The sequence below is a fragment of the Podarcis pityusensis genome (genome assembly GCF_964106645.2).
Source record: "Podarcis pityusensis genome assembly, chromosome: 2".
Classification (NCBI taxonomy): domain Eukaryota; kingdom Metazoa; phylum Chordata; class Lepidosauria; order Squamata; family Lacertidae; genus Podarcis; species Podarcis pityusensis.
Window position 1 is genome coordinate 16,167,534 of NC_138029.1, and position 25,648 is coordinate 16,193,181.

Here is a 25,648-nt window from a genome sequence, read left to right on the forward strand (position 1 = left end):
GAACAGTGAAATATACTCTGAGTGGAGAGTGGATTTCAGGCTCTTTATTCAGCTCATAGTGGGAGGAGGAATGAAAGTTCCCCCAAAATATCTGCTTTATATACATTATTTACACAATGGGCCCCACGTGATTGGCTAATTGCAGAATTCTCCTGTAGGCCAATCAGGTTGTGGATTCACTTCCATCTGGAGCTGGTTTGGGTGGCTCCTGCAGACCAATCATATTGCTACCTTGTTCTAGGACCAATCAGACTGCTGCATTCTGAATCCTATTGTTCTAGGACCAATCAGACTGCTGCACTTTGGATCCTATTGTTCTAGGACCAATCAGACTGCTGCATTTTGGATCCTATTGTTCTAGGACCAATCAGACTGCTACATTCTGAATCCTATTGTTCTAGGACCAATCAGACTGCTGCATTTTGGATCCTATTGTTCTAGGACCAATCAGACTGCTGCATTTTGGATCCTATTCAACTCAGTACATAACAAACAGGATGCTGCAATTCCTAAGATGCAGCATGGGTTTCTCAAAGGCAAGTCATGCCAGACAAATCTCATTTCTTTTCCTGATGGAGTTACAAGCTTGGTGGATCAGGGGAATGCTGTGGGCATAGTGTATCTTGATTTCATTCTTTCCTAGTTTCTCCCTGGCAGGGCCTTGAGTATGGAGCATTCCTTCACATTAACTTCAGACAGGTGAAGCTTTCCCCACCATTTATATCCCTGGCGGGAAAAGCTTCATCAGTTCTAAATTTCCATACTCCAAGAGCAGGGCCTCTAGAAAAGATTATCTCGTTGTCACAAAAGAACTGCAACCTCTCTGGGACATTTATCCCATTTTATGGGTGGCTTCACAACAGTGTTTCCCAAGCATATGGGCCCCTGGCCACCCCCAAGATATTCCAAGGGGGCCACAGGTGAAAATCACATAAATGGAGACCCACGACATGGGACTAAGAGATCACAGTGGGAAGTGAGAAGTGAAGAAAACAGAAGTGACTGAGAAAAGAAAACAGAAAAGAAAATGATATAGAATGAAATGAAAAGGATGTTTAAAATAACCTTTGTAAAAAAAAAACAACTAGAAGTTTTTCTTTGGGGAATTATAGGGACAGAACTACCTAAAACATATACAGTGGTACCTCGGGTTAAGTACTTAATTCATTCTGGAGGTCCGTACTTAACCTGAAACTGTTCTTAACCTGAAGCACCACTTTAGCTAATGGGGCCTCCTGCTGCTGCCGTGCCGCACGATTTCTGTTCTCATCCTGAAGCAAAGTACTGTACTTAACCTGAAGCACTATTTCTGGGTTAGTGGAGTCTGTAACCTGAAGCATAAGTAACCTGAGGTACCACTGTAGAAACATATTCATGTATGCTACTACAGCAGCAAGAATGTTACTTGCCCCCAAATGGGAAGAAGCAGAAGTCCCAGGCAAGGAAGAATGGATACAAAAACTTACAGAGTATGCAGAAATGGCGAAACTTACCAGAAGAATAAGAAATCAAGATAACAATTTTTAAATAAAAGAATGGAAATGGTTTATTGAACATTTACAGATAAATTATAAACAGATAAAAACATTGGCAGGATTATCGTAATAACCTGCAGTTTTATAAGAGTGTATATTTAAAGATGAATAAATGAGCAAATTAAGAATTTAAATATGCAGAAGATATTAAAAATAAATTTAAGGAACTGTAGAAGGAGGGGGAAGGAAGTCAAGTTTTGAAATGTCAAAATGATTGCAAAATTAGAGAAATGCATAAAATTTGTGAAATGTATAAACTTGAAAAGTACAAAATAAAAATGCAGAAAACAGAAAAACAGCGGGGGTGGGAATCCTGGCTATGCCCATGCATGCAAGTCTTACTGCGAAAGGAGGTATGTTGCAGCGCACGGCACCACATCACCTGGGCTGGGAGACCGGCCCTTGAATTCAATAGTATCAGCCTGCAACCCGCCAGCCTCTTGTGTGTGTTGCAACCGGGCGTCGGCCCCTTTAAGAAAGCACCGCGCGCCGGACTGGGGAAGAGAAGCCCGCCAGAGCCAGTAGGTGGCGAGCTCAGCCATATGGAAGCCAACGCTCTCCCCTCCTCGACTGCGGCTGCGCGAGGCGTTCGCTTGCCGGGCTCTTGTGGCGCCTCGCGGCTCCCGTCGCCGCTGCCCGAACGGCGCCCGGGAAAAGCCAAAGTCGGCTGTGAGGAGTTTGCGTCGAAAGCGGCGGGCCTGAGGGTGAGTGAGGGCCGCTTCCGAAGCGGGTGGTGGGTGGGCAGGCCTATTAACCCCCTATTAATCGAGGAATGGGGCTTTTAAGCGATGAGTTGCCAGCCCCGGGGTCAGGCAATCCCGCACCTGTTGAATTTCCCCCTTCTCCTTCTCCTCACCTGTGGAAGTGCAGGCGTCGCCGCTGCCCTCTCTTTCACCAGCCCGCCCTGCCTCCGCAGCGCAAGGCCTCGGCATCTCAGGGTCGTAGAGTCGGAAGGGACCCTGAGGGTCATCTAGTCCAGCCCCCTCCCCGCATTGCAGGGATATATAGCTGCCCCATATAGGGGTGGCACCTGCCCCCTTGGCGTTATCAGCACCACGCTCTGGCCAACAGGAGCAGCTTGCTATTTCTTCCCGCTGCTTTTATTGCACTTTGTACATGGCATTGTGACGTGCATGGGAGGCAGCCAATACAGTGGTACCTCGGGTCACAGACACTTCGGGTTACAGACTCTGCTAAGCCAGAAATAGTACCTCGGGTTAAGAACTTTGCTTCAGGATGAGAACAGAAATCGCGCAGCGGCAGCAGCGGGAGGCCCCATTAGCTAAAGTGGCGCTTCAGGTTAAGAACAGTTTCAGGTTAAGAACAGACCTCCGGAACGGATTAAGTTCTTAACCCGAGATACCACTGTAAATAATAATGCTCCCCTGGATGCCAAGCAGCATTTTTAAAATCCTGGACTAAATCCTGCATTAAAGTTGACAGTTTTCTGTGCCGCCCTTAAGGGTATTCGCAGTATCACCACCACAAGCGAACTGAACCCTGAAAGTTAAGTTTTAACTTGCTCTTGATTTACATCGACAAAAATAGGAAGCTGTATCTTTGGGTAGTGTAAAAAAATTAAAGAAGCTCTGGAATAAGTATGTCGTCGTCATTTGTTGAATTTGTTAGTTACTTTATCTTGGGCGACCCAAAGCAACTTAACAACCAAACAAGGGCGACCGAGATGATCAAGGGTCTGGAAACCAAGCCATATGAGGAATGGTTGAGGGAGCTGGGTATGTTTAGTGTGGAAAAGAGGAGACTCAGAGGAGATGTGGTGGTTGTTGGCATCCATCTGTCTGAAGAGACAGTGTAGGAGTGTGCTTTGGGGGTTAAAGTCAAACTGTTGGGGAGTCACAGCGCCTGCTGTAGAGAGCGATACAGGAGAGACATGTTTTGTTGCAGATGGAGGTATCCAGTTTCACTGTTGCAGGTGCACCATGGCGTTTCCTCTCTCCCCACACTCCTCCCAGTGTTCATATGGTAGCTTTCTTCAAATATCTAAAAGGCTACCACATGGAGGATGGAGAAAGCTTGTTTTCTGCTGCCCCAGAGGGTAGGACCAGAACCAATGGATTCAAGTTAACCGGAATGGAGATTCCAACTACTGTAGACATCAGAAAGAGCTTTCTGACAGCAATAACTGTTTGACAATGAAACAAGCTCCCACAAGAGGTGGTGGACTCTCCTTCCTTGGAGGTTTCAAAGCAGAAGTTGGGTGGCCATCTGTCATGGATGCTTTTGCTGAGATTCCTGCATTGCAGGGATTGGGCTAGATGGCCTTAAGGTGGTCCATTCCAACTCTACAATTCTATAATTTATGAAATGGACCAACAAGGGTGGCGGGAAACAACCCACCCCACGCAGACACATTAAAACCAAAACGAAAAAGAAATGCAGTAAAAACACGCTACCCACTTCTAAACAGCCACAGATAGTTGAAGGCCACAGTCCTGGTTATAGAGGAACATTTTTGCATGTTTTAGAAGCATGTTCCCCCAGCTTTTAGTATGTTACTAGGGACAAAATCCTCTGGTTGAACTTTTCATTGCAAAATATATATACACGGAATCAGACCTATGGCATAATGTTCTGGGGGCTACTCACCTGGTTGACATTGCCCCTGCATTTCAGACGCTTGCTATTTACAATTTCCCTTACTTAACAAAAGTGGACGGTGGCCCCTCAGACTTTTTCTGCAACGTGTCTTTGACAAAACAATAGTGCGTTAATGTTTTTTGTTGAATCTCTCTTTAACGCCACCTGAGAACACTTAGAACCCGATCCTGTACATATTTGGTTGGATGTAAGTAACACTTTATACAGGAAAATGACTCACAATTGTATATATTCATAAGCATTTTATCTCTTTCTTTCTTATACTGCACATGCCCAATCCAGGAGCTGTAGCACTGGCTAGATCACTGTTGATAGCACCAATTCAGCAGGAGGAGTCTGGATTCATTCAGCCCTTTCCCACTAAACATACTGTATACACTAGTCAATGTTTTTATGTTCTCCCTATAAAGACATGCAGAACATACTGACTGGGGTGGTTGGACTTGTTAGGATACCTCCTAATGAGCACATATATCTTCTAAGACATCTCAGTTCCTAGAAGAATCTGAAAACGACTCCCCTTCCCCTCAAAAATGAAAGTCCTGAAGTACTTTTGAAGTGGTGGTTCTTCCAAGCTGCCTGGAAATTCAGTAAACTTATAGTCCAATCATACTGATTACTAGAAAAATATGAAAATGGTATATTTGATGGCACTGAACAAGCAAAATCTTTTCTCTCTCACTGCAACTTGTGGCTTTTTGTCTGGATCCCCAGGAGGATGTGTTCCCTAGCGCTCTTCCCACCCCCTCCGCCTCCGGGAGACATCACGCTTTATGAATTTAATAATGCCCTGGTTTCTGGCCGCAGCTTTGAGAAGCTTCCACTTTCTTTCCAAGGACAGGTAAGCAACAGTTTTCAGTCACAGGAAGAAACTAATGTTAGGTAGCGATGAGAGAATAGATGTTCTAGCTTGTACTTGAGTCATTTTGGCTGTCAAAAGGCTTCCATAACTACTAATTGAACATGCTGTTTGTCGCATAAATGTGCAGCCAGAAAAGGAGCAGTCAGCCAGAGAAAATTATTGAAAAGAATACTGGTGGGCATATTTAGTAAACAAATATAGGCAACTCCCTATTTACGCAGGGGTTACGTTCCAGGTCATGGCATGTGTCAGTGGAGTGCATGTAAGCTTCTTCCGCCCTCTTCTGGTGCTGAACATGGTGTGTGGATCCATGGTTATGCATACATCAAACATGCACAAGATGGAAGTTGCCTGTATCATGTCCTGTATCATCACAGTCGACTGGTTGGACATCACTGATGTACTAGATACTTAAAATAGGAGTAAAAAGTTACGTTCCACACCTGAATTCTGTGACCTATATATCTTATGCAGATTTGCACATTTATTTTCCCAATTCATTCTATTTCTGCTAGTCATAAAGAAGAGCAAAGTTCTATGCAGCGCATGAAGCTTCACACCTTTAATAAGAAAAGTCCTACGTAGACCCGGTTTCTGGCTATTTTTGTTTCACTATGTGTTGCCTGCACATTTTCCAGTGCTTCAATCAGCTTGAAGGACTAGAAATGTGCTCCTCTTCTCCCACAAAGTGCGAAATTTTACCTATTCTGAATTCTGTACCCATGAATTCCAGTTACTGCATCTGTGGAATGCAGTGTAAAACAAAACTTTTGTTTTGGTTGATTGTCTTTCCTAGTTTTGTTTGTTTGTTCAAGCATCCCCCCCCCCAGGCCTTTTCACTTACTATTGATTGTCTTGGTTGGCTGTACAGCTAGAAGACTTGCCTGTCCTGACCATCCCCAAAGAAACTCTGAAAGCTCACAGTCGACAGGAACACAGCACTAAACCTGCCTTCATCCATCACCGTGAGTCACTATGGAAGAGGTGCATCAATGCCTGGTGAGTATGGACCAAATTTGATCTGACCTGGGAGTTAAAACATTGATCTGCCCCAGTCACATAGTAAAAGGGATGAGCCGAGAAGGCTGGGGAGGGAGGAAGAACCCAGTCTTAACAGCAGATGGGGCACAGAGGGGAAGAGTGCAAATTCCTCCTTCCTTCTGCTCACTGATTGCCTCCCCACAGCCCACCATGCAAAGCTTTCTCACTTAGGCAAGTACTAAGCGACGCAGGTGGCACTGTGGGTTAAACCACAGAGCCTAGGACTTGCTGATCAGAAGGTTGGCGGTTCGAATCCCCGCGACGGGGTGAGCTCCCGTTGCTTGGTCTCTGCTCCTGCCAACCTAGCAGTTTGAAAGCACGTCAAAGTGCAAGCAGATAAATAGGTACCGCTCCGGCGGGAAGGTAAAGGGCGTTTCCGTGTGCTGCTCTGGTTCACCAGAAATGGCTTAGTCATGCTAGCCACATGATCCGGAAGCTGTACGCCAGCTCCCTTGGCCAGTAAAGCGAGATGAGCGCCGCAACTCCAGAGTCGGCCATGACTGGACCCTAATGATCAGGGGTCCCTTTACCTTTACCTATGCTGCTATCAGAGCACCACTGAGGAGAAAGCACCTTTGAAGAGCAAGGTCAGACTATAGGGAAATAACTGGTCCCTGGGAGGAAAGTTTTGCACTCCTTACATGCACCCCCCTTTTGCTATTAAATAGCATATTTGCCCATTAGTAGCTTGCACAATGAAAATAACATTTGCACAGCGCCACCTCCCCCCGTTGATGTGCAGGAGATTTCACAAAACGCTCTGCCCCTAGGCGTGACGTTGGAATCGCTGGAGTGCTTGAAGAGCTTGCATATGCAGAGGAGGATGGTGACTTGGACCAGGAGATGGATGAGCTGCCTTGGACAGATTCTGCAAAGGAGCTAGGTAGCTTTCAATACAGTTGTACATATTGGACCCATTGCCCACTTTAAACCAGGTACAAGGGACTTGAGGCCACCAGATTTTATTGGACTCCAACTCCCATCAACCTCGAACATTGGCCATGCTGACTGGGGCTGATGGATGCTGTGATGCAACAACAGAGGGAGGGTCACAGGCTCCCCATCCCTGCTTTAAACTCACTGCAAAGATGTTTCGATGTCACACTGTCTTTTTCTTTGGGGCTGCTTTTAATCCCCCCACCCCATCCGGGGTACAGGATTAAGACCCATTGCTTGCCAAATCCTGTCTTGAGGCTCCACACTGCTTTGACAAATGGCTCAGATTTCTTCCACCATCTCCTTCCTTGCCTTTGCAGCTCTCCGATGGATGAAAGCAGGATCCCGCTACACATTAGCACTCTGCTGTTGGGTCTCCTCTCTCCATGGCTCCTTCTTTCCCCATTTGTCGGTGAGGCTTGTGCAAAGTAGGCCTGAGCAGGACCGAAGAACATTGGCAGTTGGTAGATAATCTAATGGTCCACACTGGGAGCAGGGGGGAGGGAGGACAGCCATGGCAACTGAACACTAATTGCATGGTTACCCCTCCCCCTTATTTCTAGAAGGAATCTTATTCCTCACCCCATTCATATGTTGGCCACCCACCAGTTCCCTTGAAACTGTGTTCAAGACGTAGCTTGCTTCAGATCCAGATTTAAAGCTGGGTCACATCATGAGCGGCTGCTCTTAGAAGTACTAAATTTTTCTGTCTATCATTTCCTCCAAAGCTGCAAAGTGAAGACATGATAGCACAGTTCTCCCAGGCTGTGGATTGGTAAGTTATCTCCCCACCTGTGTTTGTTTGTGTGTGTGTATGTATGTGTACGCTTCTTGGCATGCATGTAAGGTTTTGAGCAGTTTCCCATTTACTTAGGTGCTAGGCAGGGGACAGCAATTTTTCGCTGGCTTTGACTGTCCAAAAAAACAGTTGCCATCAGGGCAAGGATTGCCCCTGACCTTATGCTATATCTCAAATTCAGTTCTAGGGGGAAATTGCCTTTCAGCTCTGAGTTTAAAGCTGTGGGGTGCAGAAAACAAGCCCCCCTCCAACAGCTCAGAGGCTTGCTCTGCCCCTGTACAGAAGGGACACTGGGAGCATCCCTCGGCTGTAAAGGCAAGCTCCCTTCTCTAGCTTGGAGCTAAAGAGGAGAGCTGGAGATGGCTCAGCTTCCTCTGCCTCTTCCCCCCAAGCTTCAAGTACCCAGTGGGTGTAGAGGAAAGCTCTGCTTCATCTTCGATCTGAAGCAAGGAGGCAGTGGCACATTTGTTTACATCTTCCTGTACCTCTTGGTGAGATTGAACCTTGGATCTAGGCACTAAAACTGTGCAGTATAGGTATGAATGACTTATTCCCAAGCGGTCCCTGCGGGATGATCTGCACCCATACAAACATGCATTGGCCTTTTCCCCACTCTTATATTCACTAGATTGATGAACCTGGAATAACTACCACTCATTGGTTCTTCATTTATAATTATTAGCACAAACAAGGATCCTCACTTCACCTGCAGTTATGCAATGAAATATTGGTGATGGAGGAGCTCCTCCTTTAAACCAGTACTCAGCCATCCTGCTTATGTATACAAGATGAATATAGTCTGCTCAGGGGTGAGCATTTTGCATGTAGCCTTCCTTGAGTGTGTACTCTGGGTCCCATCCACCCAAATGTGTCTAGCTTCCACATACCTTAGCTGCCATCTGACTCTTTGTGTAATGAAACTTGCCTAATGCTCCCTTACCCTTTCCTGTCTTCACCCTCCAGGGCAGGCTGCTCAATCCGAGCCTTCGCGTGGCATCCTCACACCAGCAAGTTTGCTGTGGCCCTGCTGGATGACTCCATCCGTGTTTACAACGCAAGCAGGTGAGGGGGTTGGGGTTTTCCTCTCCGCACCTGAGCAGCCAAGTTTCTGTTAGGATTGGCAGGGCCCCATCTATCTGCTCACAGGCAACTCTGAACAAAGCATGCCATAATCTCTCTAGCAGTGTGCAGCAGCAGCAGTGCAACCTAGCATAATGGTTTGCAAATTTGTCATCTCAGGGCAAGGAAAATAACTGAGTTAAATACAAATAAGAGTAATCTTGTTTTTTAAAAAAACAACAACAACCCAATAAGCGAGTTGAGCCTTGAAAAAGAATACAGGCGCCCCCTCCCCTATTTACACGGGGGTTAAGTTCTGTGCCCCTGCATGCATAAGTGAAAATCGCGTAAGTGGGGAGCACCCTTTAAACATCCTCTCTGCTGCTCTCCCTTCAATCTATAGCAAAAAATACTGTATTCACAACTAGAGTTGAAGCTCAGGGGCCGGCAAAAGGCTGAAGGACACACAGGAAAGCGGCTGCGGCTGCTGTGCTAACTCTCACATCACCTGTCATGTGGGGAGGTTGAGCAGCATAAACAAAGCCCCCCTGGGCTCTTCAGGGCTTCCTCCACCCTCATAGACATCATCTTTGGGCTCCTGGGAAGGTCTCCACAAGAGCCATGAGGACACTCCAGCTCTCTCCTGCCATTTCCAGGTTTGAATTGACTTACGTAATTATTTCCCAGGCTATAATAGGTTGGCAGACCTCAGTGCTGACATGGGACTAAGCTGGCCAAGGGTGTTGGGGACAAATACGAGTTAAAATTCCCAGAGGAGTGTAATCTGCCATATGGGTGCTCTGACCTCAGTCTTGCACAATATATATACAGTAGTACCTCTGGTTACGTACTTAATTCATTCTGGAGGTCCGTTTTTAACCTGAAACCGTTCTTAACCTGAAGCACCATTTTAGCTAATGGGGCCTCCTGCTGCTGCTGCCGCACCGCCACCACACGATTTCTGTTCTCATCCTGAAGCAAAGTTCTTAACCCGAGATACTATTTCTGGGTTAGCGGAGTCTGTAACCTGAAGCGTCTGTAACCCGAGGTACCACTGTATTTTTTAATTAATCCAGTGACCTCATGGCCCGTGGATGCGTTCTGAACTTTACAATGCAAGAGTACATACATCAGATCTCCTGTCAGTTAAGCATAAGTTACCAATGTTAAGTGCTCCTGAGTGTGCACTCCTTAGAAAATAATAAGTGTCTTGCTGACTGGGTCAAAGCCAGATTGAACTAGTCCAGCATTCTTCCTAGGATCCTAGCAACCTGCAGGTGCTAATTAAATCCCCCTCCAGGAACAGACCGCAGGGGACTTCTGCACCATCTTTTGCCTGTGCCCTCTGTAGAACTCAACACCATTGACCATAGCACCATTGGCCATTGTAAACAAGGGGCTAAAAGTAGTTGTCATGGCTGTGCTAAGTGGCATAAAGGATGAACAGAGGTCCAGTCGACCCTGTGAACCAGCAGAACGCTGTGGCCAAAAGTTTTGGGCTTGAATGTGACTTCAGAATCCTTGGCTATGAAGATCACAGGGTGGTCATGGGCCAATCAGAGCTGCCAGTTCTTGTTCTGATATAGCCCATGATATATCTCCTTAGCTGGAAAGTTTCTGGTTCAATTTCTTCTGTGGTTCCCTCTTCCCTGCTTCTCTTCTGCAGTGCCACCATCCCGATCCTGAAGCATCGCTTGCAGAGGAACGTGGCATCAGTGGCATGGAAGCCACTGTGCGCATCTATCCTTGCCGTGGCATGCCACAGCTGTGTGCTGGTTTGGCATCTGGACCCCACTTCGCTTTCCACCAGGTAAAGGCTGCAGGGCCTGTCTGAAGTTTGAATGGCCCAGTGGCTGCTTGTCGCCACGATCTGAGCTGTAAAGAAACACTCGGCAAGCAACATATGAGGCCTTCATATGTTGCTTGACTGCAACTCTCAACATTCCTAATCATCAGCAATGCTGGCTGGGGCTGATGGGAGCTAGGAGTCAGCAATGGGAGAGCCCCCACAGTTTCCGCCATTCCTGACTTAGCAGGTTTCAGGTGCTTGAGATCGTCAGGGATTCCTTTCTCACCCTGGGCTCTGTCTTTAAAGGCTATCCTGTTGTTGTTAATTTGTATAGTGCCCTATACACACAGGTCTCAGGGTAGTTCACAGCATAAAATCACAATATTAAAACACAAAATACATAATAAAAACAAAAACAGAAAGAACCCAATAATTCCCCTCCTCCCAAACACATTTTAAAAGGGCATCAGATGTCAATCAGCCAAAGGCCTGGTTAAAGAGGAACGTTTTTGCCTGGTGCCTAAAGGTGTATAATGAAGGCGCCTGGCGAACCTCACTGGGGAGAGCATTCCACAAATGGAGACCCACTGCAGAAAAGGCGTGTTCTCGTGTTGCCACTCTCCGGACCTCTCATGGAAGAGGCACATAAAGAAGGGCCACAGAAGATGCCAAGTAGCTGATCTTCCCCCTTCCACAACCTTTATCCACCTGTTTTTCCACATTTTTCAGAAAACTGTCTGTACCTCTCTTAAGCGCCCCCCCCCCATCCGATCTGATAAGATGGTGCAAGCAAATCAGTACACTTTTGCTCCCCTTGTGGGGTGGATACTTTGCTGAAGGTTGGATCAGGGGTGGGGAACCTCAGGTCTGTGGCCTGAATGTGGTCCCCCATGCCTCTCTATCTGACCCTCAAGATTATGACCCCCTCCCCAGGCCTCAGCTCTCAGTGACCCTGGTGTGTGCCCTCCACTTGCGGTTCTTCCTGGCTGGAATGTACTCCTCAATGCTCATAATAGCTCTTGCTTGCCTGGATAAGGATGGGGATCATTTTTGCTCTGACTACACCCACCACTGTTATGTGGCCCCTGAAAGGTTGCCCACAAGAGAGAATGGCCATCAGGGTGCGAAAGGGTTCCCAACCCCTGCTTTTGATGTTCATCTCTGCCTTCTCTGGCTCCTGGTATTTCACTTGGCAATGTACATGTTGTCGATTTCTATAGCTGCATATACAGTCAAAGCAAGCATTCTCAGGATGATGGACTGCAGGACAGCTGTGTAATCTCAGGTGTACAGAATATACATAGCCCTGCTTATTACTGCTTCTTTGTTTGCATTCCTTCTGCCTGTGGAGAAATGATATTGTCTCTCTCCTGTCCCCCAACAGGCCTTCATCTGGCTGCGCCCAGGTACTCAGCCACCCTGGTCACAGCCCCGTCAGCAGCCTGGCCTGGGCACCCAGTGGAGGGTTGCTCCTCTCAGCCTCACCTGTTGACACTGCCATGCTTGTGAGTAGGGCAGTTCATTTATTTACCAGATGTGTTACTTGCCTGCTCCCACAGCCTTTAGATGATGTACAAATGAAATGTTAATAATGATCCAATAATGATATACCCGTTGGTCAGTAGAAGCAACACACTGAGCCAAGCAGCTAATACCTCAATACTAGAGAAGGAATCACCATCAGTTCACAGGGGGAAAGCAATATAGCAAATAATAAAGCAGTTTAAACAGTTTAAACGACTTGGGAGAAAAGAGAAGTCCTTTCATGGCATGGAAACAACATTAATGCAAATGCCAGGAGGGCCTTTTTTTGGGAAAGAGTATTCATCAGTTGGGGCCATTACTAAGAAGACTCACTCCTTCATTGCCACCCTTTGCACCTCAGAAAGCCCTTGGAGGCACAGGTGGGAAGACACTTTCTGTCAGATACTTGGAGTCATTAACCATGTAGGGCTGTATAGACTAAGAACAGCATCTCCAGAAATTAATGTAGAGCCAGTGCACCTAGTCCCTGTTGACAACCTAGCCACCATATTCGGTGCCATGGGCTATTTCTGCCTTTATGATGCAGGAGGGAGACCACAAAAGCGGTGGCGGACAGAGCATGTAAAGCTGTGGCCATGCAATGACCTCATGTGCCTGTAGCTCACAACCACAGGAAAAGGATGAGAGATTACTGGGCATCGGCTGTGGAAGCAGAAGGCCTTCCAAGCTATCGAAGGAATGATAACTTATTCCTGCAGACATGCATTGTGTTAAAGCTAGACAGAAAATAAAAGTCCAATACTGCTAAGTGCAGGCATCCCCAAACGAGGCCCTGCAGCTGTTTTGGGACTACAACTCCCATCATCCCTAGCTAACAGGACCAGTGGTCAGGGATGATGGGAGTTGTAGTCCCAAAACAGCTGGAGGGCTGAGTTTGGGGATGTCTGGCTAAGAACGATGGCTGTGGTTCTCCTTCCAAAACAGCTTCCTCTGTTTGACCTTGTTCCCTTTAGGTGTGGGATGTATCCACAGAAAACTGCATCCAGTTGCAGTGGTTTGGAGGAGGCGGGGTCACATACCTGGCTTGGTCTCCTGACGGCAGCAAAGTATTAGCAGCCACACCTTCAGCAGTCTTCAGGTGAGTAGAGTGTGCCTGGAAGCCAGCAGCATGGGGTCAACCCCAGGAGAGGCTGCTTCATTAAAATAAATGAGGCACATTGTGCCACCAGCTGCAATCTGTCCTCAGCCACCCCCCACCTTCCTGCCTTCTTACTTGCAACCAGTCCAGGGGTTGGTCCTGCCTGCCAGTTTCCTCCTCCTTAGTCTCAGAGTTGCCCTTGGAAGAATTGAGCAGAGAGGATGGGAACAGAACTGGAACTCCTTCCATTGGCTCTAGCGCCACCTGCTGTTGGCCTCCATGCTTTCCAACGCCACCAATCCCAGTGGTTAGCAGCCACCATTGATCAGCCCTCTGCGCCTTGTCTAGTGCTGGACCATGGCGGCAGGTTAAAGTGGAGAAGCATTCGTTGCCACAGTTCTCCCGTGAGCGTTTCCTTATACTGAATTGCACTCAAAGTAACTCTGCTTCTTTCTACCCCCTCGTGCTTCTCTTTGCAGAGTATGGGAAGTTCAGATGTGGACTTGTGAGAAGTGGCCGACCATCAAAGGTCCTTGCCGGGTAAGTCAGGGAGGCAGCCTGGGGGAATAGGTGGACAAAAGCAACCGGAAGTCCAGGCCCTCTGATTTTTCTATTGTTTTCTCTTTCAGAGTCTGTGGCCCTGCAGATGTTGCTGGACTACAACTCCCATCAGCGTGAGCACTGTTCAGGGATGTTGCGAGTTGTAGTTGAGCAACACCTGCAGGGTTACAGGTCCCTGTCACTGTTAGAATAATCTATATAGGCTATTATTTGCTGTGGAAACGTAGAGTAACTTGTGCCCAGCGAGTTTGTAGCTTTGCTGAGAACCCCACCCCCAACTTAGGCCTCCTAGGTGTGGATCCATTTATTACTTGCTTGACCATGTGGGTTTTCTTCCTAGCCCCACTTACAGCAACCTGACTCACCCAAGCCTCACTCTGACTCCCCTTGGTTTTTATGAGTCAGCCTCTGAAATATCCATGGCTACAACAGTCCTGACCAGGTCCCATTTGCTGAATGGGGCATTTCTCACCTTGAAAGTCATATTATGCATTTAGCACAGGATTTTTAGACCCTCCTTGACCCTTGCCTAAGTTAAATGTCTGTTTATGTGTCTTCCCCCAAAGACTGGCTGTTGGAGTCCGGACGGCAGCCGCTTGCTCTTCACGGTCCAGGGGGAATCGGTCATATATTCTTTGTCTTTCCTGGAATATAGCGGTGAGTAACTTGAGCGGCCTGTAACTAGTAAAGCTGTGTGGATTCTGCAAATGCGGAAAATGGATTCCAAGCCCACCACTCTGCATCTTCCTGTCTGTCTCAATAAGTTTCTAAGGTATAAGCTAGGGTTTCCCAAACTTGAGTCTCCAGTTGGTTTTGGACTACAGTTCCCATCATCCTTGACCGCTGGGCCTGCTTGCTAGGGATGATGGGAGTTGTAGTCTAAAAACAGCTGGAGACCCAAGTTTGGGAAACCTTGCTATAAGCCTGGGGTCGGCAACCTAAGGCCCATGGGCCGGTAGTGGCCCAAGAGGCTTGTCTAACCGGCCCATGGCGACCCCTGCTGCTGCCTGCTCTTACTGGTGCGGTTCAGCGCAGGGACCGACTTCCGGGTTGATGGCACCTGTCCTCATGCGCACGGGCTCTTCTCCGACCCAGATGTGCACTGGAAATAGTGTGTGTGCACACGTGCGGGACGGAGAAGTGCCCGTGCGCATGTGCACACGCTATTTTCGGCGCACTTCTGGGTTGGAGGAGTGCTGGAAACAGCGTGTGCGCGTGCTCTTGGGCACTCCTCTGACCCGGAATAGCACATGTGCACACACACTCCAGCCCATCCTCCGACGGACAGAGCATTGACCGGCCCATCCTTGGATAAGGTTGCCGACCTCTGCTATAAGCGCTACAGAGGGAGGCTTTGAAATCCTGCCTGCGACAGGGACCTTTGCCCCCTGGCAGCCTCCAATTCTGTGCTATCTAGCATCTTGTATGTGGGCTGTCTTTCACCTAAGGACCTTGAGTTAGCTTCATCCTTACAAAACCTGTGAGGTGTGGGAGGCTGAGAGAGAGGTGATTTTTTTTGTAAGGCTACCCAGTAAACTCTGTGGTTGGTTGGGGGTTGGATGCAGGCATTTATCTCCTCTCAAAGTTGCTTGCAGATGTAATGCTCTCCCTACCTAGTACTTACCACAAATAACGCCACCCTTTAATTTCAGACCTTCTTTATTTTTGGTACTCTGACCTACCGCACGCAATTGTTTATTGTCGTGTGTATACCAGCACTTCCCTCTATTTAAAAGCTTCCTTCTGGCTCCCCTCTACCTCCCGCTCCAGACTACTACTAGAGGAGAGACTGTAGCTGAATGAAGCTGTGCAATACCTGGCCACTTCTGGAAGCAGCGGTGTAGCTAGCTGGTCGGGTGCCTGGGGCGGCACGTGTGCCCTGCACCCTGGAGCAGAGCGAGCCACTCACGGGGACGGGGGGAGCTATGTCAGGGTGCTCTGTGTGGAGCCTTGCTGCTGCCTCCTGCTCAGCTGTACGGCGGCAGCCTGAGGGAGAGGTGGCAGGCAGACACAAGCCCCATGCTGCAGTTTCGTGCAGTGTGGAGCCTGTAGGCGCCTGAGCCACCACGTCAATCCCAGGAGAGATGCGTGGCTTGGGCACACTGCAGGTACCGCGGTAAGTGCCGCCCCCCATGATGTGGCGCCCAGTGCCCCCCCCCACCTATGCCTCTTGTCTGGAACTTTTGTCTGTCTGTGTTTTAACGGATCAGGTAGCAGCTGCTGGGGAAGAGCATCCTCTGCCTGAGACCCTGGAGAGCAGCTGCCAGTCATGTTTTATTATTTATTGAATTCCTGCTCTAATTTTCATTCAAATGAATCCCAAAGCTGCTTACAAGCAGTAAGTAACTACAAGAACACAGTAGTAGAACACCACAAATGTCGCGTAAATCACACAGAATCATTCACGAATCGTCAGTGAAACAATTGCAATCTGTAAAACGCTGTTCATAGAATTGTAGAGTTGGAAGGGAACCCCAAGGGTCATCTAGTCCAACCCCTGCAATGCAGGAAACTCAGCTGAAGCATCCATGACAGATGGCCATCCAACCTTTGCTTAAAAACTTCCAAAAAAGGAGAGTCCGCCACCTCTCGTGGGAGTTTGTTCCATTTCTGAACAGCTTACTGTCAAGAAAGTTTTCCTAATGTTTTGTCAGAATCTCCTTTCTTGTAACTTGAAGCCATTGGTTTGAGTCCTACCCTCCAGAGCAGCAGAAAACAAGCATGCTCCCTCCTCCATGTGACAGCCCTTGAGATACTTGAAGATGGCTATCATGTCTCCTCTTTTCCAGGCTAAACATAAGGCTTAGTTTCCAGACCCTTGATCACCTTAATCTCTCTCCTCTGCACACGTTCCACCTTGTCAACAAAGCAAATAAGCTAAACATGAAGGAAGAGTCCTATTATATGATTAACAAATCAATACAGCATTTATAATCTATAAAACAATATTAACTTCATCTACAAAATAGCAACCAAAAGGTAAACTAAGCCCTATTAAGTTCATACACACACTTTCCACACACCCATGACTCATAATATTTCACTGTTTCACTGCTCATTAAAATACAGCGGTACCTCGGGTTACATACGCTTCAGGTTACATACGCTTCAGGTTACAGACTCCGCTAACCCAGAAATAGTACCTCAGGTTAAGAATTTTGCTTCAGGATGAGAGCAGAAATCACAGCGAGGCGGCAGCAGGAGGCCCCATTAGCTAAAGTGGTGCTTCAGGTTAAGAATGGACCTCTGTAATGAATTAAGTTCTTAACCCGAGGTACCACTGTACACATCATGCCTGTGGCAGCAACTCCCTTCTGAAGGTTCCTTGGGCTGGAGTTGGGGGCAGCAAAGGTGAAACCAACCACCCCCCAATGGCGAACAGAGTCTCCCCTCCCAGTTCTTCCTCTGGAAACAGCTTTCTTATGAAAGCTCCTAGGGCGAGGCAGGTGGGAAAAGCCATTACCTGCTGGCCGATACACACACTCCTTCCCGCAGGTGGACAATACTGGATTAGAGAAACAAATAGTTAGATTTCCTGTAAGGCAGGAGTGGAAAACCTTTCTCAGCCTGAGGGCCACATTCCCTGCTGAGGGCTGCATATCAGTGGTGGGTGGGGCCAGAGCAACAAATGTGATTACTGTATTAACTTTGCACAATCAGCTTACACACCCCTCCATCCAGGCAAATGAGAGGCATTATCAGAGTGACACAGCCATGCAAAAGCACTCAGGGTACGAAGAACAGCCAATGAGGTGTTTGGTCTGGGGATAGGTCCAAGGGCTAGGTAGAGAGGCCCTGTGGGGGTCCATTTCCCCCAGGCTTCAGGTTCCCCATACCTGCTATAAGGAAATGTTCTATGTTCTTCCTTCTCCTATTGTTTTGTTTCCCTTGGAATGACTTTTTCCATCCTCTTCTCAGGGGAACAGCAAGGGCAGGTTGGTGGGTCGAAAACAGCTTCCATCGTGGCTGATCTGTCGGAAACCACTTTTGAGACCCTGTATGGAGAGGAGAGGTGAGAGGAAGGGAGAAAAACATGTGTCTTGTAAGTGCCGCACAAGCGCATAACTGAGTGTTAGTTGGTGCAAGATTCTAGCCCTTAAAGGCTGCTAAAGATAGGATTCAGAACGTGGACGATGTTGTGTGAAATCTCAGAAAGGGAGTGGGGTTGGGGTCTTCCCGAGCAGAAAGTCTTATATTGCATCCCCTTCATCATTAGGAGCAGAATCAGAGAGACTGGTGCTGTGTTGTTTTCAGAGAGTTCACCCCACCCCAACACGTGATTATTTATTAGATGTTCTAAAAATCCATGCTTTTATTACCCTGAAAATGCATGAGCATTTGCTTATCTTGCTGGATTCTCATTCTGCCAGTCACATGCAAGAGGAGGGACTAAAAGTTATATGCTGTGGTTTTGAAGCCTTACCAAACTCTCACTACAGGGAACTCTGCTATTCCCAACCAGCTTCTGAATTTTTCCAGGCATTGCTTATAGCCTAGAAAGTGAAGCTCCCTTGTTAATTTTGCAATTGGGTGCTGCATGTTGTTTAAGTAATCTTGTTATATTTATAGTATAAAAATGTTTGTTTGTTTTTTTGGTATGTTGCTATATTTTTGTTTTGCAACGTTATTGTCAAATTATTTTTGTAGTGTTTGTTCAAAATGTCCTGTTTCTTTGTTGTAAGCCGCTACGAGCATAATTTTTGGCATACAAATAAAACGAATGAATGAAAGTGTATCTGTGTAGTCTCGGAGGGCTGGAAACCTGCTTTTTTAAAAATAACAATAGGAACAAAAGTAACAAGATGTTAAGTTTTATACCCACTGCTGAATACACACGAGCCAGGAAATGAATAAAGGCTTTAGCATTTTGATTATTTTCTTGTTTATCTTAAAAGCCCGTCTTAATAATCAGTGTATGAATATGCAAAAGTCCAGCCCTGTAGCTATCATTTTTGTTGGTTTATTACATTTATATCCCACCTTCCCTATAAGAAGCTTCAGGCGGCGTTCTTCCCCTTCCCATGTTATCCTCACAACAGCTCTGTGAGGTAGGCTAGGCTGAGAGGTAGTAACTGGCCCAAGGTCATCTGGTGGTCTCCTAGGCCTAAAGGTAAAAGGTAAAGGTACCCCTGCCCGTACAGGCCAGTCGTGTCCGACTCTGGGGTTGCGCGCCCATCTCGCTTAGGCCAGGAGCCAGCGCTGTCCGGAGACACTTCCGGGTCACGTGGCCAGCGTGACGAAGCTGCTCTGGTGAGCCAGCACCAGCACAGCACACGGAAACGCCGTTTACCTTCCCGCTAGAAAGCGGTACCTATTTATCTACTCACACTTTTCGGGGTGCTTTCGAACTGCTAGGTGGGCAGGAGCTGGGACCGCAGACGGGAGCTCACCCCGCCGCGGGGATTCGAACCGCCGACCATGCGATCGGCAAGCCCTAGGCGCTGAGGATTTACCCACAGTGCCACCCGCGTCCCTAGGCCTAGTACTCGACAAATACTGTACCACTCCCCCCCCCCCAAGTGTCATCATTCCACATCCTGATTGTGATCCCCAACTCTTCTCTTGGCTGGAGTATGGATGTCTTACCTTGAGTGTTTCTCCATTGGCCTTTCATTTTGTATTCTTGTGTTCCAGGATTGGCGGGGAGGTTCTTTCCATGGTCTGGGACCCAAGTGGCGAGAGGCTTGCAGTTGTCATCAGAGGTAAAGTCCTCTACAGTCAAAACTTTTGACGAGATAGGGAGAGCTGGGGAGGCTGGGTGCGTTTCTCACAATAAGCCAGTACATACAGTAATGGCCTGAATATAAGCCACACTTTTTTTCCAGATTCCGACCGTGAAAAGTTAAAAGTGCGGCTTAAATTTGCCACCTTAAAAATTGTCTTTTACGTTTTCTTCCACATTTGCCATTTGTGGGTGTGAGTGCCTGCGGAATTTTAAGGGAGCTGCTTATATTCGGGTATTGTCTTCCCGCCCCCCCTTGAATTTTAAAGGTATGGCTTAATTGCGAGTGCTTCTTATATTCGGCCCAATACGGTAATTTTTATTCCAAATCAGAAGACAACATTTTTTTGGGGGGAAACCCATTCCCCTCAACCCCAATAAAGAACCCCAATAAAGCATTGCTTCTTATTTTACTTTTTGGAGCAACAGATATGCACACTCAGCCACCTTATGCAGATGTGTTTAGTCAAGTGAAAAATGTGTCTGCCTCTTTTTTGTTCTTTTCAAATGCATGCAAGTAGTGACTGACCCTTTTCCCAGTTGCTCTCTGTGTATTCGTTTTAATGGACAAAGGATACATGCGCACATACTTCTCACTTGTAAGTTTCTAGTCCTCATGGTTTGGTTTTTGTTGCACTTGCGTGGCTCTCCTTGTCCTACCCGGTTTCTTACCCTGTGAGGTAAAAGAGACCGAGAATGAATGGCAAGCCTAAGGTAAGGTTGCCATATTTCAAAAAGTAAAATTCCTGACACCTGCAAAGTTGTTGAGCTTCTGCACCCGAAAACCAGGATGTCCATCCCTTCCTTGCTCCCAAAAGGAAAACGAGAACCAGCCCTTTTTTTCACCCTGTCCTGTTGGAGAGATGGCAAGTGGCTCACGTGTAAGCTTAAGAGCACGAAATGGCTTGTGTTTGGTAGTGCTTAAAATAACTCTTCTCTAATCTGCATTTTAAAGCATTCTGTGATCCTCTCTAAGGCTGGGGCTTCAGAGAAAGGGAGGGAGAGGTCCAGGCTGCACCTTGGTTCAAAATTCCTAACATGGGGTTCCGAATTCTAAACCAGGCAGTTTTTTGTGTGAGCCCTGAATCTTTTGAAAGAGCGCGGGAGGGACGATAGCAGTTAGCACTAGTTTGCAAGCACACGGGCTCCTTCCTCGTGGCTTCGTATTTGATGGGAAAGACTTGTTTCAATGGGAAAGAGACAACTGTGGTTTTCCTACTGAAGCAGGCCACTGCCTGGCCCAGGCAACACCCTCTGTTCAGCCACACCTTCCGCCAGCCCTGCTTCGTACCCTCCTTGAGTGTTTTTGTCGCCTGGCTAGAATGTGTCTGCCTGCCCTCTTAATGCCATTTGCTTCACTGGGTGGCAGGTGGCAAGAGGTTTGTGAGTGTATGTAGAAACCAGCACACAGTGGTACCTTGGCTGTCAAGTGGCTTGGCTCCTGAACGCCGCAAACCCAGAAGCGAAATGTCCGATGCAGCTTCCACAGCTTCTGATTGAGTGCAGGAAGCTCCTGCAGCCAATCGGAAGCCACACCTTGGTTTTTGAACGGTTCTGGGAGTCGAACGGACTCCCAGAATGGATTAAGTTTGAGAACCAAGGTACCACTGTATTACCTTTCTGCAGGGAGTAAACAAACACCATTCCAGTCACATTAGTTGGTGTATCCACTTTTGCTTTTGTCTCCTCCCATCGCTGACATGGTGCCCCTTGGAAGATTGTCTACAAGGGCACACGACCCTCGGTCTGAAAAAAGGGTCGCTACCCTTGTTGCAAAAGATAAACATAACATAATATGTAGTGTACTTCCATCTCTGCAGTCTGAGCCCAGTCCATTATCCAGATGTTCTAGAAGCCTCAACAGAAACACCAAGGGTACTGAACCCCTACCCACCTAGTATCCTGCCCTCAGCAGACTTTGTAGATTGCATTGGAAATACAGTGGTACCTAGGGTTAAGTACTTAATTCGTTCCGGAGGTCCGTACTTAACCTGAAACTGTTCTTAACCTGAAGCACCACTTTAGCTAATGGGGCCTCCTGCTGCTGCCATGCCGCCGGAGCATGATTTCTGTTCTCATCCTGAAGCAAAGTTCTTAACCTGAAGCACTATTTCTGGGTTAGCGGAGTCTGTAACCTGAAGCGTATGTAACCTGAAGCGTATGTAACTCGAGGTACCACTGTACTTTTTAAAAAGCCTATCATCATGGCCTTAAAGGCTACAGACCAAAAACAGTAGGCTCTGTCCGATTTCTGCGCATAAATTCTACATGTCGCTCTGTTCCCTCACCTTTTTCTGTTTTCTTTTGGCAGGAAATCGTGATGCTCCCGACTGCAGGGTCATCATTGCCGTGTTTCGCACCCGCAACAGCCCTGTGTTTGAGCTCTTGCCATGGTTTGTATTGACATGCTTTGGTACTCTGGTTGCTCTTAAACTGGAAATGAAATCCGTGAGCCCCGCGTCATTCCAGCCTCTGTGCTGCTGTAGTTGTCAAAATGTTAGGAAGGTGCCTTGTAACCTGGTCAGAGTATATGACCCTCTAGATCAGCGGTTTTCAACCTGTGGGTCCCCAGATGTTGTTGGACTACACCTCTCATCATCCCTGAGCTCTGGCCTTGATAGCTAGGGGTGATGGGAGTTGTAGTTTAACAACATCTGGGGACCCAGAGGTTGAGAAAGGCTGCTGTAGATCATTATTGTCTATTTGTGACTGGCCATGGCTCTCCAGAGGGTTAGTCAGAAAGCAGACTGCCCTCCTTAGCACAAAGGCCATAGGAGGTAGGAGACTGGCAAGCACAGTCTCTCCACTGTTGGTGGTGGTAACAATACTGCCAAAAAGATTCTCCCCATCACAACTTCTTCCCCCTGTGATGCCTGCCCTTCTCTTTGCACGTGCCCCAGAAATGCAGCCCCTGTCAGCTCTCTGATGCCTTTGAGAAAGCAGTAGTATTAGGGTTATACCACCAGCGCACATGGTATTTTATAGGGTTAACGTAAGCAAAAGGTTCTACGGCTCTCCCTTAAGAGGGTAGATTCTTTTGCCAACCTGGTGCCCTCCAGATGTTGCGGACTGTCGTTCTCATCAGACCCGCTGGCATCGGAGTTGTAATCCAACGCAACCTTCTCTCGGTTAATCTGAATGGTTAAAATAAATAAACCTAAGGAGGAAGGGGGAAATAAAAGAAGGCTAAAGGGTTAAGCCCAATGGCCTTGTGGGAGTTTAAGGCTGAACTCTGGGAGGCAGTTTCAGACATAAGACAGCATCAAAGGCCAATGGGCTGTTTTTTGTCCTAAGACTGTATTGGAGCCTAGGCCTGCAGCATCACATCACAACAGCCTATGAGTGTCCCTTGTAATTATAATATCTGTATCTCTCTTTCCCCCACCCCTCCTTTCTTCAGTGGTTTCTTACAGGGAGAAGATGGCGCTCAGCCACAACTAGTTGCTTTCCACCCTTGCTTTAAGAAGGGAGCTCTTCTGACAGTGGTAAGTGTTCAGCCTTCGCCAAGATTTTGAGGAGCATTTGCTATAGCCTGTGGGAATGCTGATAAGGGCTTGTTGTTGCCCCAGATAGGAGCTGCTGGAATGACTTCTAACTTGGCTAAGCAGCACCTAGACGGGGCTGTGGACTAGTAGGAGAAAGGGATAACAGTAACTATAATGCATGTTGGCAAAAGTAAAAGTAAAGAAACCCTTGACCATTAGGTCCTGTCGTGGCCGATTCTGGGGTTGCAGTGCTCATCTCGCTTTATTGGCGGAGGGAGCCGGTGTACAGCTTCTGGGTCATGTGGCCAGCATGACTAAGCCGCTTCTGGTGAACCAGAGCAGTGCACGGAAACAGTGTTTATCCTATTTATCTACTTGCACTTTGATGTGCTTTCGAACTGCTAGGTTGGCAGGAGGAGGGACCGAGCAACGAGAGCTCACCCCGTTACGGGGATTCGAACTGCTGACCTTCTGATCGGCAAGTCCTAGGCTCTGTGGTTTAACCCACAGCGCCACCCGCGTCCCTCATGCATGTTGGTATGAGGCATTAATTGAAGGACTCAACATGCTCTGCAGTCAAACACAGGCACCATAGCACACCTGGATTACTGCTAGACTAACATGAGCTCCCGTTGCTCGGTCCCTGCTCCTGCCAACCTAGCAGTTCAAAAGCACGTCAAAGTGCAAGTAGATAAATAGGTACCGCTTCGGCGGGAAGGTAAACGGCGTTTCAGTGTGCTGCTCTGGTTCGCCAGAAGCGGCTTAGTCATGCTGGCCACATGACCCGGAAGCTGTACGCCGGCTCCCTCAGCCAATAAAGCGAGATGAGCGCCCCAACTCCAGAGTCGTCCGTGACTGGACCAAACAGTCAGGGGTCCTTTTACCTTTTTAACATGAGCTATGCAGTAACGGTGGCCTAGTTCCTGTTATCAGCTCAAGGGTTTTGCCTTGGTGAAAAAGCTGAATAATCTATTTTACTCACATTTGGGTTAATACCAGTTGCAGGATGCATTTTGCTAATGTTTGGAATGCTACCAGTAACCTTATTTAGGGTGGGTCAAAATGCTCATGGGCTGTGAAACACATCTTGTCTTGTTTGCTTTAAGGATTCTGGTATCATTGTTGAGCATGTACTGTTGTGATTTTGGCAGACTGTGTGTCTGGAGGGCAGAGGCTGATCTGTTCAGTTGGGTTCTGGGTGTCTTGTGCACCACTCAGGTTTGTGTATACTCTACGATTCTGTCCTGGACTCGGCACAGAATTCAACAATCCACAAATCTCAAGCTTTTAAAATTGAGCTTATAGCCCGTGAGACTCTTTGCCCCAACCTCTGAGAGCCCGACACATACGTACGTCCCTCTTAAGAGCTGAAAAGGTTTAGAGTATAAATTGCCCACTTTTATTGGTGCTCAATTCCTGTGCTTCTCGTGAACTGATTTGGGCATACTGCTTTAATGGAGGAAGTTAAGCTCAGAGGAGCAACTTAACTCAGAGATGCAAGAAAGCACCTCTTTTTGAGAATGGGTCACTGTTGCATCGCTTCATAGGATGGCAGGGGCAGCTTCCCTCTGTGATTGGATGTTCTAGGGCTTCCTTATTTTTTTGTTACATGCCAGGAGTTTTCTTATGGTGTGCTAGCTTGCCTAGGACAAAGTTTGGGAACTGCCGCTTGGGAGCACAGGAGAAGTGTGTGCCCCGTGCCATTTCAGAGGCCAGGTCCAGGAGGGAGGTGCTCCTTCCAGCCATGAGAAGCAGATGAAATGATGCAACGTAGCAAGCAAATATGCCAAGTTTTGTAATATCTATAGGTGACAGAACCCACCTTTTCTTGGAACAAGGTTCCTAGTGCAGGGGCGTGTATATGCAGTGGCTCTGCTAAAGGGCCCTCTGTGTTCCATCCCACCATAAGTATCCCCTCTTCTTGAGGGCCAAACAGTATGACTGAGAAGCCTGGAAGGTCAGGGCAGGATATGCAAAAGGTGATCTTCTGCTCCTACTTCATTTATTTATTTCTTCTCTCTCTTCTCAGTGCTGGTCAACAGGAAAGGTCAGCCACATCCCCTTCTTCTTTGTGGTTGCCCAGTTTCCATCTTTCAGCCCTGGGCAGAGTCCCCTCATACCCTTGGGCAGTAGAAGCAGTACACGGGAGCAGCCATTGTTTTCTGAACTCTAAGGGTCAACATGCTGGGCTTCCTCCCTGCTGGCCTGTGTGCCTTCAGAACATTGCAGATACCTTCAGAACACTGGAGATACACACTGCGAAGGCTGCTTCTGCCCAAGTCCAACTTTGGAGAGCGCCGTCTTCTTTCTGTCAGTTGCAGTTGAGGCGTTGATCAGCTGACACGCTGATAGTGTTAGTAGGCTATCCACAAGCAGCCTTTGAAACCAGAAGAACGTCTGCCAGAGATGGACCACTTTGTAGTTTTCGCATTTGAGACAGAAAATAAAAACAACAAAGGGTGAATGTTTTATTCCTTCAACGTTTCCAAGCATAAGCACTCTTGGGGCTTTTACATCATCAGCTTCAGAGGGCATCGTATCTCGGAAATTATCCTAAGTCAACATCCTCCATCCGCACAAGCAGCAGTTCCTGGATATTTCAATTATTTCTGCTTCC

General features: G+C 47.6%; 1 protein-coding gene and 1 pseudogene across 2 annotated transcripts in view; one reads left to right on the forward strand and one right to left on the reverse strand.

The window, feature by feature from the left end:
* Nucleotides 1-25,648, reverse strand: part of LOC308471099 (leucine-rich repeat-containing protein 3 pseudogene) — a 226,852-nt pseudogene that overhangs the window by 193,582 nt on the left and 7,622 nt on the right. The window lies entirely within an intron of this gene.
* AAAS (aladin WD repeat nucleoporin) lies at nt 2,109-25,495 on the forward strand. Its single transcript, XM_080994664.1, has 17 exons — nt 2,109-2,239; nt 4,869-4,995; nt 5,888-6,015; nt 6,828-6,940; nt 7,314-7,405; nt 7,722-7,768; nt 8,756-8,854; nt 10,518-10,661; nt 12,025-12,145; nt 13,139-13,263; nt 13,743-13,803; nt 14,391-14,481; nt 17,743-17,836; nt 19,459-19,526; nt 21,858-21,939; nt 22,947-23,031; nt 25,061-25,495. The coding sequence occupies exons 2-17, from the start codon at nt 4,873-4,875 to the stop codon at nt 25,202-25,204; spliced, it is 1,617 nt and encodes a 538-aa protein (XP_080850790.1). The 5' UTR covers nt 2,109-2,239; nt 4,869-4,872; the 3' UTR covers nt 25,205-25,495.